We start from the raw sequence: 18,774 nt of genomic DNA on the forward strand, positions 1-18,774 counted from the left end.
TTTTTATTTTGTAATTCGCAGTGTAAATATTATAATAAATTTTAAATTTCGAGCGAATCAATATTGAAAGTAGATTAAATGAAAATTAAGGCTACTCTTTAAAAATCTTAACCAAGTAAGATAACCAGTTATAAAGTGTAGAAAGTGTATTTCTAACTAAATTTTATAAAACGGTACAATTAACTAACACAACCTTTGCAAATGCAGTGGTACTTTACAACCAAGTAAAATCCAGGACTCAAATAGAATAACAAAAGGGAAATCATTACTTACCATCACCATAGTCAAAGCCTTCTGTATTATTGAGTCCTGGATTATCTGGACTCCCATCTTGATCATTGTGGATAGGGTTTGTATTTTTTTGATTTTGATGATAGTTGTTCTGTTGATAATTCTGTTGTTGATAATTCTGCTGTTGATAATTCTGCTGTTGATAATTCTGTTGTTGATAACCCTGTTGCTGTTGTTGATGATAGTAATTCTGATTGATAAGAGCCTCCTGTTTCCTTCTTTTACTTTCCGCACCACATACCAATAAAGCATGAAACACTCCAGGAACGAAAGAAGCAGCAGTAAAAATTATGTTAAACGCTAGTGATATGCCAACTCCTTCAGCCATGAATACTGCAACAGGAGGCAAGAAAAATGCCAAAATCATCATAACACCAATATCTGACTGACTGTTTGACATCTTGGCTACTGTTTTACAGCTCAAAATGATAATTTATTATCGCAAGAATTTAATCAACTATATATATCGTAATAAAATCTAAGAATTGCAAAAAATAAATCTAAAAATAAAACTGCTAAAAATACTTTTGATAAGACTAAAACAATTCCCACACATAAAATACTAAAGCTCCAACTATTTCAGGAATCTAGATTAGATCAAATGAAAATGGATCATATGAAAACTCAAGAGTGTTTGATCACCTCTTATTGCCTGTAGTCTTATTTTCAGAATGTCAAATGTTGATGTAGTAGTATGTAGAATTAATTAGAAGATTACAGGAAAAGAGGGGAATACTTTGCTGTTAAAATTACCTATTTCTTCTAGCTTTACAATCTTCAGATGAAAACAAACTGTGAATTCCGAATACTTACAATAGAGATTTACTTTTTAAATTGTGGGAAACTTGATCTATACATCAATTGAAATCAATTTTGAGATGGGATCCAGGCGATGGCCAGTTGCAAAAAATAATTCTTAAAAAATAATGCACAATTCTTGCCTTACATAGTTTAAGTTCACTTGGAAGAATCCAAAGAATCACAACTTGACCAGTTAATAACATATGAAGATAACAAGTTGAATGAAACATTGTAGAGGTATATTTGTCTACAGAATTGAGAAATAGCAATGTAAATTGCTCTACAGTATTTTCCGAAGCATGCAATTTGTATAGATATTTAAATTTAAGAAATAAATATATTTGAGATTTAAATATGTAATTCAAGAACAGTTTAGCATATACTAAGAAATAAAAATCAGAAACCAAATCAAGGAGTAGGTCCAGCCAAATAAAAAAGCACGAATTCATTCAATTAACATGATGATAATCAGGCTTTTCATCATAGTGATCTTGATATGATGTGTGTTGAGGAGGTGGTTGATGATAATCTTGTTGAGGAGGTGGTTGTTGATAATTTTGTTGAGGTGGTTGTTGATAGTGGTTAGCTTTTCTTTTATCTTCATATTTTTGAACAACATAGATTGCATGAATGATTCCTGGAAGGTGGAACAAGGCTGTTAAAAGAATATTAAATCCTAATTCACTATGACATCCAGAAGTAAGATATACTGCAACAGGAGGAACTAAAAGGGAAATAACTATAAGAGCTCCATAACTAACACCGGTTTGAGCTGGAGGAGGAGAAGACATCTTTTGTTATAATATCAAATTTCAAACTATACTTTGTAAAATGAAAATTCAGAGAAAAATTGATCTCTACCCATAGACAACTTTTAATCAACAACAAGAATTACGAACTTTCAAATTATACTACATTTCAAGTAAATTGGAGAAATTTGATCTCTATTTATAGATAGCCTTTTACTAAGTGTTTAGTAACGGATTTTTACTTTACGATGGTAAATTCTAAAAATAACTCTGTACTTCCATAAATAAGTTTACTCAATTATTAATTACCGAGTAATGACAATTACGATTAGCTACAGTTATTATTTTTTTTAAATAATGTATTTATTTAAGTTTCATCTAAGAAATGTGATTGGAGCCTACATAGAGTATGTAACATAGCTAAGCTAAAAAAAATCAAATTTGAGAGCAACTCAGACAAAACAAAACGAAACCAACAAACCATAAAATCAATCCATATGAACTACTTCACGTTTTTCGTATGGTGGGTTTCTTTCATTTGATTGTTGATTGCTTGAAGAATAACTAGTTTGATATCCTTGTTGATTCTTTTCTTCATCATCTTGTGAAATATATTGTTGATTCTTAATGGCTTTCCTCTTGTTTTCATTAATATTGATTAATACGATTGCATGAATAACCCCAGGAATGTGGAATAAAAATGTCAAAAATATATTAATACCTACTTCAGCACCGCATCCTTTAATAAAATATACTGCAATTGGGGGATACAAAATGGCAATAATTATGAGGGCCCCATAGCCAAGGCCAGTATCAATTGGAGCTGAAGGCATGCTGTATTATAAGTTCTTATTATGGTAGTTGACAAAAGAAGATTAATTTCACATTATATTTTAATTAATTGAAAACAAACTGCTATTTATAGTCGACATTTTAATTTATATTACAGTTCTACACTGATTACAGTATTAATTGTAATTTAGAATTTACGATGATCAGCTGCAAAAAAATAAATCTTGGCTAACAAAAAAAGAGAGAGAGTTCGCTCCCGTTCAAAATATTTTACGATAACCATAATTAATAATAAAATTTTGAACTTTAATTCTATAAATAATACTGCACGAGTGACATGTGTCTTTCAGGTTTTATTTTTGAAGACTGACGATTTATAATTAGACTTAAAGATCTATTTTTAAAGATAAGTATAGACCAACCATTGCGGCAATTTTTAGAAGTTGTCTAGTAGGGGGTTGCTATTGACTTTTCATTTCGACCTATGAGTGACTTTGCTATGTTTGGGAATTGTAGTATAATGATGGGTTTAACCCTTCAAAATGAAAGGAAATGGTAATATAAAAGCACGACTGCCATTTAGCTATTGAATGCTCAGCCTTTTGATAACAGATCGCAATTTGAAGTCATCATTGACAAATCAAGTAAGGGCATACGCCACAATAGTTATATGCTTTATCTATATTTGAATTGAATCCTAATCATCCTTCATTGAAAGTCATTAAACCATGAAGTAGACTTATGGGAAAATATTTATTGTCTACATATTCAATTACACTATGAAGTTTTAAAAAATTCAATTAGGGCATAAAGTTGGGGTACGCGTTGTTTAAATTAGTATGGGGGAAACAGCCAACTAGTTGAACTAAAAAACTTTCATCATAGTGAACTTCCTATTACCGATGCACTTTATATACTTGGCATGGTAATTATACTAAACATGAGTTAAAATAGGAAATTATGTCGATAATATGAAACCATCTTAACCCTAATAATTAAGATTTATGTTAGCCTTCTCTGTTCACGCTAAACAAAATCAAATCTGACACCGAATTTTTTTTCCTTCGACCATCAACCACACATAATCTCACACTCACACGCACACACGCCAAATTTTTACAACAAGTTGTTAAATCGATAATTTACTAATCAAGATTCACGAGTTTTACATTCATCTCAGATCAATCAATCCTTCTATCATCTCTAGTAGTCTTAGAAGGATACATTGATTAGACAGCACTGCAAGAATAAACTTTCACTAACTATATTGGCCTAAGCATTCATTCAGTTTTGATTTGATTCCCTTCCTTCTGTTTGCCGTTCCAGTTCATATCTTATCAACCGTTGTCGAAAAATCAAACTATAGATTGTCATACCCACCATCATCAATCCATCATCACATATAATTATAGGGCATTGATATATAATTATAGACCTCATATCAACACCTATCTCATACCCCATCCATTAAACACGCCATTAGAATCATAACTTCAATTGATTCAATACTCCTGTATCTACACTCCCCATCCCTCACTATTCAAAATCATGATAGAAGATCAAACTTTATCACCATCATCATCATCATCAGCCACACCTACATCCCAACCACCACCTCGTCCAGAACTGACCATATCTTCAATAGGTTCATCAACATCTTTATCATCTGATAGAATACCTTTACCTAATCATCTTAGCATCAATACTGCTATTTCATCTCCATTATCAAACAGTAATAGTCAGAATACTAATATTAATGGATTTCTTTCTGATGGTATAAGACTGGACACTGAATCATTTGTGGAAAATGAATTACTTGATAAACGTAATCTTATAGAAGAATTAATCAACAACAATAATTTTGGTCAGGAAGGTGATTTATGGTATCTTATATCTACTGAGTATCTTAATAAATTCATTAATTTGGAAGTTTCATCATTTGAGGAGTTGAAATCATCATTGGGTCCAATTGATTGTTCTACTATTGTCGATTTAAATGGTAATCTATACCCTGAAGACAATGAACCAGTGGGAACCTATAATATATCACCTGAAATTTTTAATTATTTATTGGAATGGTTTGGTATTAAAGGAGATCCTATCACAAGATGCCTTATAATTAACGATGAAACAGGTGCAAAAGAAGTCGAAAGATTCCCTCCTTTGTTCTATATTCATCAATTGGGTAAAAAGTCTCAAAGTCAATCATCATCATACTTAAATAGTCGTCATTCTCATAATAATCATCATCACAATCATCCTATACCAATTTCAATTTCAAGAACAAAAAAGTTCAACGATTTATTAGACATGGTTAGAATAAATATTTTAAAATCACCTAAGACTTCATCTATAAATGATTTCAGAATATGGTTTATAGATTGCCAAAACTTACAGGCTTTACCTCAAACTATTACAGTATTAAATTTCATTAATGATTTAACCAATAAGAGTTTAGTGCAACATTCGATTCTAAATGATTCATTAAAGAGTCAAGGTATCAACTCAGTTTCATACCATATATTAGTAGAGTCCAAGGATCATACCACAAAAGCATTTCCAATCGATACTTATTTAAGTCTAATCAATTTTGATCAATTCGATCTTGATTTAATATTATCCAAAAGTGGTCATTTAGGTTTAAGCAATCTTGGTAATACATGTTATATGAATTCAGCATTACAATGTCTTTTACATGTTCCAGAAATTAACTATTATTTCTTTTATAATCTTTATAAACAAGAATTAAATGTTGATAATCCTTTAGGAAATCATGGTGATGTTGCCAACGTTTTTGGTTCCTTATTGAAACAAGCATTCGATACAAATCCTTCATCTTCAAGAGCATCAAGCAGCAGTATATCTCCAAGAGAATTCAAATCAACCATTGGTCGTTATTCTTCCATGTTTTCAGGATATCTCCAACAAGATTCTCAAGAATTTCTAAGCTGGTTATTAGATGCTCTTCATGAAGATTTAAATCGTATTCATAAGAAACCATACTGTGAAAAACCAGAATTGAAAGATGATGAAATCAATGATCCTCATGCTATTGTTAGATTATCGAATACTTGTTGGGATCAACATAAACAACGTAATGATTCTATTATTGTTGATTTATTTACAGGATTATATCAATCTACTTTAGTATGTCCCGATTGTTCAAAAACTTCCATAACTTTTGATCCATTTAATGATGTTACCTTACCATTACCAATTAATAAAAAATGGTATCATACCTTTACTATAGTTGATTTATCTGACGAAGGATTACCATTACCACAACGAATTATGAAATTAGAGGTCGAATTAAATAAAACATCTAATTATGATGAATTATTGAATTATTTAAGTCAATTTTTATCAGTTCCAAGTAATCAATTGTTTCTTTTTGAAATCTTTAGAAATTCATTTTATAGTGATTTCCAATTAGACTATCAAAAGAATAAGTTTTTGCCTATTAGTGATATCATAAAGGATACCGATGATGTTCTTGTTTATTATATTCCTCATGATCCTGATACCGACATGACTGTTTTAGTATATAATACAGTCGAAGATCCAGATAAGTCTTATAAAGTTAAAGATTCATTCGGAATACCGTTGTTTATAACATTAAATAAAGATATGGAATCGGCAAGTTTTGGATTAATACGAGAAAAATTACAACAAAAGGCTAGTGTTTTATCTAAGATTAATATTGATGAGGAATATACTAAAATAAAACAAGAATCAATTGGCTACGTTGATAGGAAGTTTTATAGATCTGAAGATTTCCCATTATTATACCAGGGTAATACTCTTCACAGCTCATTTAAGAAGGAGGTAGAGCCTGCTGCGCTGATTGATGATGTCGTGGACGAAATAGATGACGAAGTCAAACTTGATCAAGAACAAGATGTCGAAGATGAAGATGACGAAGGTTATCAATCAGATATTTCGTTAGCTAATCCATACGTTGGTGCCAATTTCGGATTCACAATTAAGTATTCCCAAAACCATTTCCATAAGCCTCATAATAATCTTCGTAATAGAATTCATATGGAATCAAGAGCATCAGCCAACACATATATTCATGTTCCACTACACAAGCCAAACTTTTCCGAGTTTCATTTATTGGCTGACAAATTGCCTGAGCTCAAAAGGACTTACTATCATTACCCCGATTATAATAGCAAATTAGATCAAGAGATGGACGATTTAGCTGCCGAGGTTGATAGTAACTTATTGAATCAAGCCGAATCAGAGGCTTCAGAAGCATCCGAAGAATCTGCATTACAAGCACAAGATGGAAGTGTATCATCACCAACATCCGATTCTACCACGAAAACAAATGAAGAGGATGGATTTATTCTTGTTGAAAACAAGGATGCAATGAAGCGTCCCCCAGCTTTACCGTCAAGAAATTTAATTTCTCAACATTCAAATCTGTCTGACGAAGATACCGAAAGTGAACCTAATCTTGGAAGCTTATTTGATTCTACGACAACTCTACCATTACCAGCATTACCGTATGCAGACTCTATAAAGCCATCTACTGCTAATTCACCAATAGATCCTCCATCTGGGATTGCATCACCTAAGATCGAGGCTAATGTCAGTCAAGAAGCATTAGTTAACAAGGATGGAATATTATTATGTCATTGGGACTATAAAATTTATAAACAATTATTCGGCGAGGTTGATGTACAAACTTGGGCCGATATTCCATTTTTACCTAATCCTGAATTAGAACGCAATAAAGCTCGATTTGAAAGACAAAGGAAAACTAAAGTGTCTTTGTATGACTGTTTGAATTCTTTCAGTACTCCAGAAATTTTGGGAGAACAGGATTTATGGTATTGTCCTCGTTGTAAGGACCATAAAAGAGCCACTAAAACCATCCAACTTTGGTCAACTGGGGATATCTTAACCATTCATTTGAAACGTTTCCATAGTGCTAGAGCTTTCAGTGATAAAATTGATATGATAGTGGATTTCCCTATTGAAGGATTAGATATTTCACCTTACATATCAAATCCTGAACACGGTGAAGATATTTATGATTTAATTGCTGTTGATAATCATTATGGTGGATTAGGTGGTGGACATTATACAGCATCAGTCAAGAACTTTAGGGATCAAAAATGGTATTACTTCAATGATAGTAGAGTAACTGAAATCAATGATCCAGAAGAATCGATAAGTGGTGCCGCTTACTTATTATTTTATAGAAGAAGAAAAGCTACTGGAGACCATGATGATTTCTTAGGAGGAGACAAATTGAATGAATTAATCAATAACGGTCGTGAAGCCAACAGAAAAAGCTTAATTAAAAAGAAAGCTAGTTTGGAAATAATTCAAAAGCAAATCAAGGATTATACAGCAAATGAAGAAGTACTCCAAAAAGAATTAGAACTAGACAGAGAAATTGAAGAAAGAAAGCTCAGAGATGCCGAGGCTAATAATGGTTCCAAAGATGAAGATGACGATGTGACTGCAGCTGCTGATGAAGAAGAAGACGAAGAAGATGAAATAGACGGTGATGTGGCGGAGTCAGGAGAAAATGCTTTAAAGGCTCCAGAAATCGTCATCAAGAAATCAAGACCATTTGACAATATAAAATTAATTTCAACTGTCCCTAGCCATTCCACAAGCAATTCTTCTTCTGGAGGTTTTAATTATGACAATGATGATGTTGATTATGAATATGATGAAGATGTAGATCATATTCGCAAACAAAGATTGATTTCAAAGGAAAAGAATGCTAATAAATTAGTTCAAATCAAAGGAGACGGCAGACAGGAGGTTGCATCTTCGCCTATTTCAATATCAGAATATGAAGAAACAGACAATGCGCTAGATTCAGTTGAGTAGTGACTAATAGTAATTCTACATAGTAGAGTACTGTAATACCATTTATAGCAAAAATTTATGAAACCTGACGTAATAATTATATGTAAGTTATTGTAGTCAGACTTTATCGCTATGCGTAACGAGCGGACCCCAGATGTCAAAAAAAAAGAAATTTGTGCTGGCTATCAAAATACTGTAAGGAGTGATTAGCACTACAGTCAATTTCAAGAACACGATCAAATCATAACAGAAGCAGCCTTACCATCGATAGAATAAATCAATAGGAAAAGAATCGGGGTATTGGAGTAGAATTGTTTGTTTGTTTGTTTGTGCTGAGATTGAAATTGTTTGTCTATCTCCTATCATGACTTCCTTACAATCCGATAAAGACCAAGCTACAAATCTTGATACAGCGATTATCAACTATCTTTGTGATGAAGTATTTCCTACCTTCTCTATCGATAGGAAGACCTTAAACGATTGGCAGATTGAGTTGATTGATTGCTTCCAAGATTATGGCTCGTTATCAAATAGTGTGGAGAAGTTAATCCTCTCCATTGATGAATATGATAAAGGCATTAATTTAGATGTGGAGAGTTTTACTACTTTGATTAACAAATTAAATGAATTGGATGAAGAGACTTATCATGATTTCCAAATCATAGTTCTTGAATTGCTTTTATGTGTCTTTTCAATGATTTACAATTTGAAAATAAGATTACATAAATTAGGGTTTCACCAGTTGCTAATTGAAAGCTTCCTTCACCATCTTTCGACCAAGACAAATCCAGATGAAGAACATATGATATCAATTAATCGACCCTCTATAACAAATCAGTATTCCAGATTGATTATCACTTTCTTGGAATTAGGATGTGACATTCCCTTATTTAAAAGTTTAATTTCTCCATTGTACACAAACTCAAGTCCAATACTAAAATTAGTCTTACTAGACTTATTAGAAAAGATATATACCAACTATCCAGCTCATTTCCAATTCATTTTATTTAATAAAATCACCAGTTTTCCTTTTGTAAATGATGAAATTAAAAGAAATTTTACGATACATTCATGGTTCAAAATTAATCATCAAAATACCACTTGCGATGAACCAGTTACACTTTTCACCTTGACAAACTCCAACGGTGGATCCGAAGTTCCTTCTTCAACTTCATTAAGTGTTCAGTTAATAAATTATAATCAATTTATGGTTGAGATTAAAAATCATCAAAATGGAACGACAGAGCAATTGACATTTAATCATATCCTTAAAAATAACGATAATTCTGATTCTGATGATACAGCAAATATAGCTTATGCAAATAACCAAGGCTACATTCAATTTGCTTTAACTTACGATAACTATGCGAATATCAGCTTGTTCATAGATGGAGAATATAGTGAGTCAATTCCTTGCCCTGATATCCACAGAGTAATCTCGTCATGGAATAAGCTCTACATCGGAAGTGAAGCTTCTGAGGTAACTGACAGTTCAGATGAATTATTTATTAAGAATCTATCAATTCTAAATACAAGTCTCTCATACGAATGGATAAATTTGTTATTCAATCTTGGATTGTCCTATGAATGGGACTTCAAGGAGTTTAACACTGACAATCTTTTGAATTTACTAAACCATCTCAGTTATAGAGGTTTGGTAAATGTGGGTATCAAACAAAGTGAGCTAAGAAATCAAAGAAAAGAATCAAATAGACCTCAACATACCAATTTGTTTGGAAGCCAGAGTGGAAGTAAATCGAATAATCACAATGGAAGAAACTATGATTATCAAAACAGAGACTCCAACAACTCTAATAACTTCCGAAGTAACTTATCGTCCTATATCAAGAATAATTTGCAAACAGACAAATTAGGAATTTTCGATCGTAATTTGATTGTTAAATCACTTTCCAAATTGAGACAAGAAAATATACTATTTGATACAAGTGATTTATTTCAGACTTTCGAACAACAACAAAAGTTTCAAAAACTATCTGTGCCGACAAGTGCCTCGCTTTCTTCGTTTATTTATCATAATTCACCTTCTGTCCATGGTGCGCTCTACACCATAGGTGGTGCCAGTTTATTACTAAAAGTTGTGGAGACCTCTATTGAAGTTTCAGATGCAAAATTAAGAGATACATTACTTTATAAAGCGTTAAATGTTTTATTCATAATCTTAAATAATAATTGGAGATTAAGTAAAGAATTTGAAAATATTAATGGTTATGGAATACTTTCAATTTTGTTAACGAATTATGCAGAAAAATATAACAAGAGTCTTACTTTCACTTTATACGAAGAGTTTTTGGATAACAAACTTGACACATTAACAGGGTGCAGTGGAGTGAATTTGTTAAATATGGTTTTGTCTCATGCTGGTTATGATTTCATCAGTCCATACGAGTCTCTTATTATCAATCCCCTCGGATACAGATTCTTAGTGCTCAATTTTGACTTATTTTATGGAAGCGATTCTTTTGAATATCTATTATATCATATTCAAATTTTGATCCAAGGCTCAAAATATAGCGAGTTCAACAAGTTGGAGTTGCATAAAATGAAACTTCTTAAAAAGGTAATTCAATTCCTTAAAAGTTCATCCATGGTCTCATCCGTTGCTTCGAAACAGCTCAAAGAACAATTATCTTTAACTTTAAGAAGTATAATAATATCAGATCCATCTGTAGATACTATAAAATCGTTGGCATTGTATATCAACTACGCCCTTTACAACACGGATGCCTCTACTGAATATGGTATATTGGTATTACAAACCCTCACTGATTTCCTATGTGATCTGAATTCTTCAATTAAAACACTTAGAAAATTCTCCAGATCCATCACCATACATTGGATCTTACTTTTATTTCAATTCCAATCATCCAAAGAAGTAGCTATATGTGGATTCAGATTATTATCCAAGTTATTGAAAATCTTGGGTCCAGGAATAATCGGTAAATTCTTCCAAGTGAACCATGGATTGGACATCCTTACACATTTCTTAAAGCATTGGTGGGAAGATGACGAAGTATTGTCGTGTATTTTCTTATCAAGTGTTGGTATAGAGGAAAATACTTCAACTTTGAAATCCAAAGATGCAGTTAATAGAGACTTAAGTTCCATCCTTTCAAGCAATTTGCCACTTATTAATCAAATAGCTGTACCAGAGTTCTTGCTTCTACTTAACAATTTAGTTTTGAATTCTATGTATGTATACAGTTTGAGATCAGGGCAGTTACTAGGAAGTAATCCTGCATCTCCAACGAAGAACAAAGTGGAGGAAAACTTAACATTGTCTTTAAATGTTCTTCACTTAATAAATTCATACATAGACGCTGTAAGTTTAGGTTTTGAAAAGGTAACTGCTTTGAAGAAGTTTTTCATGACCAAGTATTATTTGGAAGGTGTGACTGAGTTGTTGGGATATTTACAGTTATCATTGAGGTGGACAAACAACGAAACTACCCGAGCTAGTTTTAAATCGACTTACGAGAAATTAGTGTCTGTAATTACTAGTTTTTTCATTAGTAACTTATCCGAATCAAATGTCACAGAAATTTTGGATAAGCTCAGCGACTTGACAAGAAAAATGACACTTGATATTATATTTCCTGGAATTTTTGAACATGTTAATCAATTTGTCGATAATTCAAAATTCATTTTTAATGAGAAGCAATTTATTGATTCAGTAATAGTTCTATTACACTATTACCAAGTTCAATTCTTACAACAGCATCATTTTGTCAAACAAGATGATCTTGATAAATATATCACCTGTATGTTATCCATTATAGAGGTTGCAAAAGATCACCACAAGGGTGTTGGAAACTTAAAGGTACAGTTGGGAGATGTCATCCTATTAAAGGTCCTTAAATTGGGCGATGTCGAAGATCCTGCTAATTCTAATGGAATAAGCAACCTTAATGAAACCTTAAAGTTGTTCCTTTATAGACAGGTAACGCTTTTTGACAATGAAGTGTTGGACGAGAAAAAGATTAGTCAATTGATTATATTAGTCCTTGGAATGTTTTTGAAATCAGATGCTGACGCACAATCATCTATCATTGAGATTGCTTTCAGTTTCTTACGTGCTTGCTTTTTGATCAACCAAGAGAGAATTTCAAAGATTGTGTCTTTGATTGATGCGGATCAAAAGTTATTGAATGAATTTTTCACAAATTTAGTATCAAAGAATGATACGGAAACTTCTTCAAGGCTACAAAAATATGCTCCATTTACAAGAAGTATAAACCAAAATTACAACACTCTCAGAGTAAAATATAAACATATTGAATTCGTGAATGTGTCTGAAATAATAAAGCTTATGTTGAACACAGGAGGAAAATTAGGCCAAATGAATAGTATTTACATCAAGAGTTTTGAAAAAGATTGTGATCAATTGAAAGCCCTGATCATAAATGGGGAATTGGTGAAATACAACAGATCAGTGCAAGATCATCTGGAAAATGTTCAATTCTTTATTTCTAGTTACCAATTATTAAAAGTAGAGATTTCTAGATTAATCGAAGATCACTGGCAAGGTAAGGATTACTTGTTAGATTATATTGAAAACAATGATAGAATGAGAAGAAGAATGATTCTTAGTGATCAAGTTCCTGATTCAGACAAACTTTCGTATAACATAAATGTTCCACTTAAAGCTTTAGATACTATTAAACCAGATCATTTTGTTGATTTACAAAATTATGACTATGCAATTGCAGCAAGTGGTATTGATACGTTGAGTTTATCATCAGGATCTGCAATCTTGATGGACCAACCCGACGATTCTTTTGAGATAATTGAGGAAGGTTCCGAGAATGGCATTGATGAATCCGACGCACAAATAGCGTACGAGGATAAAAATAGAAAAGTTATAAGAAGTTTATACATGGGTGATGAAATTGTTGCGCTTTGGAATGTTAGTCAAGTTAATGGATTAGTTCCAATAGAGAGTCTTATGATATTAGGAAGTAATCATTTGTATTTGATTGAAAACTATTTTCACAGTCAAGATGGGAATGTTATCGATGTTCAGGATGCTCCTCCACAATTACGTGATCCAATACTTCAGCTAGTCAATTCACAATCAAGTGCAATATTGAAAAGTGATTCTAAATCTCACAGAAACAAAAATTGGAGTTTAAGTACTTTGAGTTGTATATCAAAGAGACAATTTTTATTAAGAGATATAGCAGTGGAAATGTTTTTCACTGATGGTGCAAGCATTTTGATAACCTGTTTATCTAACAGAGAAAGGGATATAATATATAATAAGCTCCATCTGTTTGCATCCAACAAAGGGTTAGATTCCGATTTGACCCAAGCTTTACAAGCATCTTCATCAAATTCCAGCAATTCATTATTAAACAGTTCAACGTCATTCTTGTCATCAAGATTTGTATCGGCTTTTTCTCAGAATGGATTATCACCTCAATCGACAGCTTTTTTGGCAGCCACTAGAAAATGGAGAATGGGGGAGATGTCAAATTTCTATTACTTGATGATTATCAATACTTTAGCTGGTAGAACTTTTAATGATTTGACTCAGTATCCAGTATTTCCATGGGTCATTGCAGATTACACAAGTGACGTGTTAGATTTATCTAATCAGAAGACATTCCGTGACTTATCAAAACCAATGGGAGGTCAAACAGAAGCAAGAGCAAAAGAATTTGAAGAGCGGTTTGAAGCATTAGATAGCTTTAATGACAATGAGAATCCTGCATTCCATTACGGAACTCATTATTCTTCTGCAATGATTGTTACTTCATTTTTGATTAGACTAAAACCATATGTTCAATCCTATTTATTATTACAAGGTGGTAAGTTTGATCATGCTGATAGATTATTTAACTCCATCGAGAAAGCATGGATGTCTGCTTCAAGAGATAATACAACTGACGTGAGAGAGTTAACTCCAGAGTTCTTTTTCTTACCTGAATTCTTGGTGAATTCCAATAATTTTGAATTTGGAACTTTACAAAATGGAGGTTCTCCAAATCATGTTACTCTTCCGCCTTGGGCCAAAGGTGATCCAAAGATTTTCATTGCCAAAAACAGAGAAGCTCTTGAGAGTTCATATGTATCTGCTAACTTACATTTATGGATTGATTTAGTCTTTGGATATAAACAAAGTGGACCAGAAGCTGTTAAAGCTCTTAATGTATTCCATCATCTTTCCTACAACGGAGCTATCAATTTAGATAATATTAATGACGAGGTTGAAAAAAGAGCAGTTATTGGAATGATTAACAATTTTGGTCAAACTCCAAAACGAATCTTTCAAAGACCCCATCCAACTAAGGAAGTTTTAAATTTACCTAATTATTATCTTAATTTAGTAGAAAATGAAGAACATCCTAGATTGTTGTTTGAATCTAAGTTGAAGTTACCAATTGAAAAATTAGAATTAAGTCCTAAGAATGTGAAGAAATGGGTTGGTAGAGCTTCTTGTATCACATCTGAAGATGATCTTCTTATCAGAAAAGCAAATAATTTGAAGTTTAACAGTGGATCGTTGATAATTAATGATACAACGTTTTTGAATATTCATAGATGTAATATTACTAGCATATTACAAATTGGACATAAGTTATTTTTAACAGGTTCAGAAGATGGTATTATAAATGTTTGGAAATGTGAAGTTAAACCAACCACGTCGCTTCAATTTCAAACTATTTTAAGAGGTCATACCAGTTCTATCATATCCTTGAAGTTCAGTAAAAGTTATAAAATGGGTATCAGTCTTGATAACGATGGAGTTGTTATAGTATGGGATTTAGCTAGATTTAAATTCGTAAGAAAAATCATTTCTACAGTTAAAGATGCTATTAAAACTATAATTTCTATATCAAATGATACAGGTAATATTGCTATTTTAAATATCACCGAGACAGAAAACATCTTGAATATTTATACCATTAACGGAGATCTCATTTTAACAGAGAAATTCCAATTGAATGGCAAACAGATAACAGCGTTTAATTTTGGTAGTATAAATGATCCAATGGTTGATACAGGTAAGCATCTGATTCTGAACAAACATACGCATTGGTCAAATGAAATATTTGCCATTGCGGTTAGTAAAAGTATTCATATTTATGAACTAACCCCATATGCCGATGAAGGATGGGGTTTAATTAATTTAGATTCATTGGAATTAGAAAAACAACTTGCGGGTGATATTACTGCCATTGAATTATTCAAGTTTTCAGAAACCGACAGCGAAGACAGATTAAGTAGAGGTCAATTAAAGCTTATTCTTGGCGATTCTACCGGGAAAGTATATGGTTTATAATAGTTTACGAGCATTAATGAATATAGATTTGTATTATATATAAATATAATTCTTGTTGTAAGGCATTCTCTCGTTAATTTTGTGGGGTATACCAAATAGGGAAAATTGCGAAATAATTTTCAAAAAGCGCCATATTTTGTAAATATAAAAAAAATACGATTGAAATTTTTGCTGTTCATTGTTAATCACCAATTGTAATTATAATTACTTCATCTCACTAATAAAACTACTAGAATGAGCAAAACTGCTATTCAATTACAAGACAGGGTTGAAAGAACATATGATATCGACATTATAGAATCAAATACCGCACCCATAACATCAGCTGAAATAGACGAGGCTAATGCTCAAGACCTAGATCCAAATCGGAACCAAAATCATGACTTCCCAGAAGGAGGTTGGAAGGCTTATAGTGTAGTATTAGGGTCCTTTTTAGGCTTGACTGCTTGTTTTGGGACTTTAAACTCGGTGGGTGCCATCCAAGCTTACATCGCGACCCATCAACTTTCAGGTATTAACACATCAACTGTATCATGGATATTTTCTATTTATCTGTTTGTATGTTTTGCAGTAGGGATATTAGTAGGACCATTATTCGATAGAAAAGGGACATTAATACCATTGATAGGAGGAACGATCTTAATCTTTGGAGGATTAATGGCTACAGCCGATTGTAAAACAGTTTGGCAGTTCATACTTTCATTTTCATTTTGTGTGGGGACTGGTAATGCATTATGTATTAATCCATTGGTAGGAGTGATTAGTCATTGGTTCTTAAAGAAAAGAGGTAAAGCTACGGCGTTGGCCACATTAGGTGGTTCTATTGGTGGAGTGGTTATCCCACTTATGTTAAGATCACTTTATCCTAAAGTTGGTTTTCCATGGGCTATCCGTATTTTTGGATTTTTCTGTTTAATTTGTTTAATAAGCTCTATTTTATTATCAAAGGAAAGAATATATCATCGAAACCATGTTACAGCCGATGATGAAGATGATGACAATGTGTATGCTAATAAATATTCCAAAATCTTAGCATCTACTAAGAATTTCATGGATTTTTCAGCTTTGAAAGATTTGAAATATGCTTATTGTATAGCAGGAGTATTCTGTACTGAAGTTTCATTAATGTCAATCTTAACCTATTACACCACATACGCCATTGCTCAGGGAGTTTCTGAATCTACATCCTATATATTATTAACCATTTTCAATTCATCAGGAGTATTAGGTCGGATATTACCAGGAATATTATCAGATAAATTGGGTCATTTTAATGTAATGATAATCATGTTATTTGGGATGGCAGTATCACAATTAGTATTATGGTTACCATTTGGAGGTCATGTAGGTGTGTTATATGCGTTTGCGGTGATTTGTGGATTCTTCAGTGCATCGATTTTCAGTTTAACTCCAGTATGTTTAGGAGCCATCACTCCTGTTCATATGTTTGGTCAACGATATGGATTACTTTATGCTATAGTTAGTACTGGTAATTTATTTGGTGTTCCATTAGGAGCTGCAATCATTGGGAAAGGTACTAAACATCAATATGATATGTTTGCATTATTCTGTGGTGTTATTGCTCTTACTGGATTATTTTGCTGGACTGCTAGTAGATATTACATTGTAGGGACGAAAATAAATGCTAAAATTTAATTTTATGATAGATATATATGTATATAGTTAATACAAAAAATATTTATCGTCTTTTTCGAACATCACTATTCAGAGGGTCAGCTTTATTAGGGACAGGTTGAGTTTTTATAGTTTGTTGTTGTTGCTGTTGCTGTTGTTGAATTCTTCTAATTTTTTCAGCTTGTTGTAATTTTGTTGCTTGTTCAGCAGCAAGAGTTGATGGATTATATTGTTCATGCAATTCAGGACTTATATATTGTAATGCAGTTGGAGCAATCATTAAACCAATGGCTACAATGAAAAGCATAGTATAAGTTTGATTTTTAAAGATGAAACCTAATGGACTACTAAGAAGCATTTCTGATATAGTACCACCTGAATATTCATAAAATTGTTTGATTTGTCTGAATTGAATTTCTAAAGGGTTAGAAGGAGAAATCACTACCCCTGAAGTTCTATTTAAACTTGATGAAGTTAAACTATCTTTTATAGCCACAATTTCTTCATAATCATCAATTATAATTCTAAATCTATCACTTTCAAAAAAGAAATCATAAGAAGAAACCACCAATTCATATTCTCCAACTTTCAACCCATTAAATTCAAAACTATAATCACGATACACAGGACTTGATAAACTATCGAACTTATCAGTATTCAAAGGATATAGTTGTACATTGAATTTAGATTGATAATTATCCCCATTTAATACTTTAGCATTACGAGTTTTGAATAATTCATCAATTTCATCAGGAATATCTTTAAACTTTCCTGAAAACCCTAATCCATGAACGAACGATATCAATTGAACAATCAATACAGTTATATATATACTTAATCTCATGATTGATCCTAGTTATACCTGTTTGCCTTCCCAGAATCGTCTATACCCACAGTTCAAATGTTTTTGACCGTCATATTTTGAATCGCTTGCAAAACTCAATTTACCCGGCCACCCACACCACCACCTGCACATAACCAACACCACGATCGAAATCGATATTTAAAAAAAATTTTCCCCTTATAAAACACTTTAGCAAGTGTTTGATTTACTTCTTTTAAAATCTCTATTGTACCAAGTATGTGTATTATTGTAGGGCAACAATTCTTAAACTCTACGATTGGTGCTCTCTACAACACATACGAGAGTATACTAGTTAGGGAAATGAATCTCTAGGTAGTCATGGAAAATACGGGCGTGACTGAAAATGAACTTTATTGTTCGTTCTAAGTGGAGTCGGATCAAATTATATCTGATGACTTTAATCGGTTGTTAAGGTATGATTAGTCCAATGGCTTGATTACAGTTGTGCATTCTAGCCTCCAAACATTTTCGTAAAAGCAAAGATATTATTATTATTATATTAG

At 32.3% G+C, this 18,774-nt stretch overlaps 8 protein-coding genes across 8 annotated transcripts; 3 read left to right on the plus strand and 5 right to left on the minus strand. All coding sequences in view use genetic code 12, as the record gives it.

Annotated features, from left to right (window-relative positions):
• Positions 1-70: 70 nt before the first annotated feature.
• Positions 71-1,116, minus strand: DFJ63DRAFT_143492 (YqaE/Pmp3 family membrane protein). The gene has a single exon (XM_064903478.1). The coding sequence runs from the start codon at positions 689-691 to the stop codon at positions 266-268; it is 426 nt and encodes a 141-aa protein (XP_064761445.1). The 5' UTR covers positions 692-1,116; the 3' UTR covers positions 71-265.
• Positions 920-1,935, minus strand: DFJ63DRAFT_143440 (uncharacterized protein). Its single transcript, XM_064903476.1, has one exon. It carries the CDS (start codon positions 1,539-1,541, stop codon positions 1,149-1,151), a length of 393 nt encoding a protein of 130 aa, XP_064761446.1. The 5' UTR covers positions 1,542-1,935; the 3' UTR covers positions 920-1,148.
• DFJ63DRAFT_143491 (YqaE/Pmp3 family membrane protein) lies at positions 1,117-2,106 on the minus strand. Its single transcript, XM_064903477.1, has one exon. It carries the CDS (start codon positions 1,881-1,883, stop codon positions 1,542-1,544), a length of 342 nt encoding a protein of 113 aa, XP_064761447.1. The 5' UTR covers positions 1,884-2,106; the 3' UTR covers positions 1,117-1,541.
• Positions 2,107-2,329: 223 nt separating this feature from the next.
• On the minus strand, positions 2,330-2,674 carry DFJ63DRAFT_313246 (YqaE/Pmp3 family membrane protein; the record flags this gene model as incomplete). The annotated part of the gene is made up of 1 exon (XM_064906135.1): positions 2,330-2,674. The coding sequence occupies one exon, from the start codon at positions 2,672-2,674 to the stop codon at positions 2,330-2,332; it is 345 nt and encodes a 114-aa protein (XP_064761448.1).
• Positions 2,675-4,181: 1,507 nt separating this feature from the next.
• DFJ63DRAFT_287620 (putative ubiquitin-specific protease) lies at positions 4,182-8,489 on the plus strand (the record flags this gene model as incomplete). The annotated part of the gene is made up of 2 exons (XM_064905078.1): positions 4,182-6,852; positions 6,922-8,489. 2 exons carry the CDS (start codon positions 4,182-4,184, stop codon positions 8,487-8,489), a joined length of 4,239 nt encoding a protein of 1,412 aa, XP_064761449.1.
• Positions 8,490-8,575: 86 nt separating this feature from the next.
• Positions 8,576-15,888, plus strand: BPH1 (Bph1p). The gene has a single exon (XM_064903475.1). It carries the CDS (start codon positions 8,833-8,835, stop codon positions 15,769-15,771), a length of 6,939 nt encoding a protein of 2,312 aa, XP_064761450.1. The 5' UTR covers positions 8,576-8,832; the 3' UTR covers positions 15,772-15,888.
• On the plus strand, positions 15,692-17,449 carry DFJ63DRAFT_143378 (uncharacterized protein). Its single transcript, XM_064903473.1, has one exon. It carries the CDS (start codon positions 16,006-16,008, stop codon positions 17,425-17,427), a length of 1,422 nt encoding a protein of 473 aa, XP_064761451.1. The 5' UTR covers positions 15,692-16,005; the 3' UTR covers positions 17,428-17,449.
• Positions 17,449-18,565, minus strand: DFJ63DRAFT_143434 (uncharacterized protein). The gene has a single exon (XM_064903474.1). It carries the CDS (start codon positions 18,248-18,250, stop codon positions 17,471-17,473), a length of 780 nt encoding a protein of 259 aa, XP_064761452.1. The 5' UTR covers positions 18,251-18,565; the 3' UTR covers positions 17,449-17,470.
• Between the last annotated feature and the right edge of the window lie 209 nt (positions 18,566-18,774).

Source organism: Scheffersomyces coipomensis (genome assembly GCF_036884675.1).
Source record: "Scheffersomyces coipomensis strain NRRL Y-17651 chromosome Unknown DFJ63scaffold_4, whole genome shotgun sequence".
Taxonomy (NCBI): domain Eukaryota; kingdom Fungi; phylum Ascomycota; class Pichiomycetes; order Serinales; family Debaryomycetaceae; genus Scheffersomyces; species Scheffersomyces coipomensis.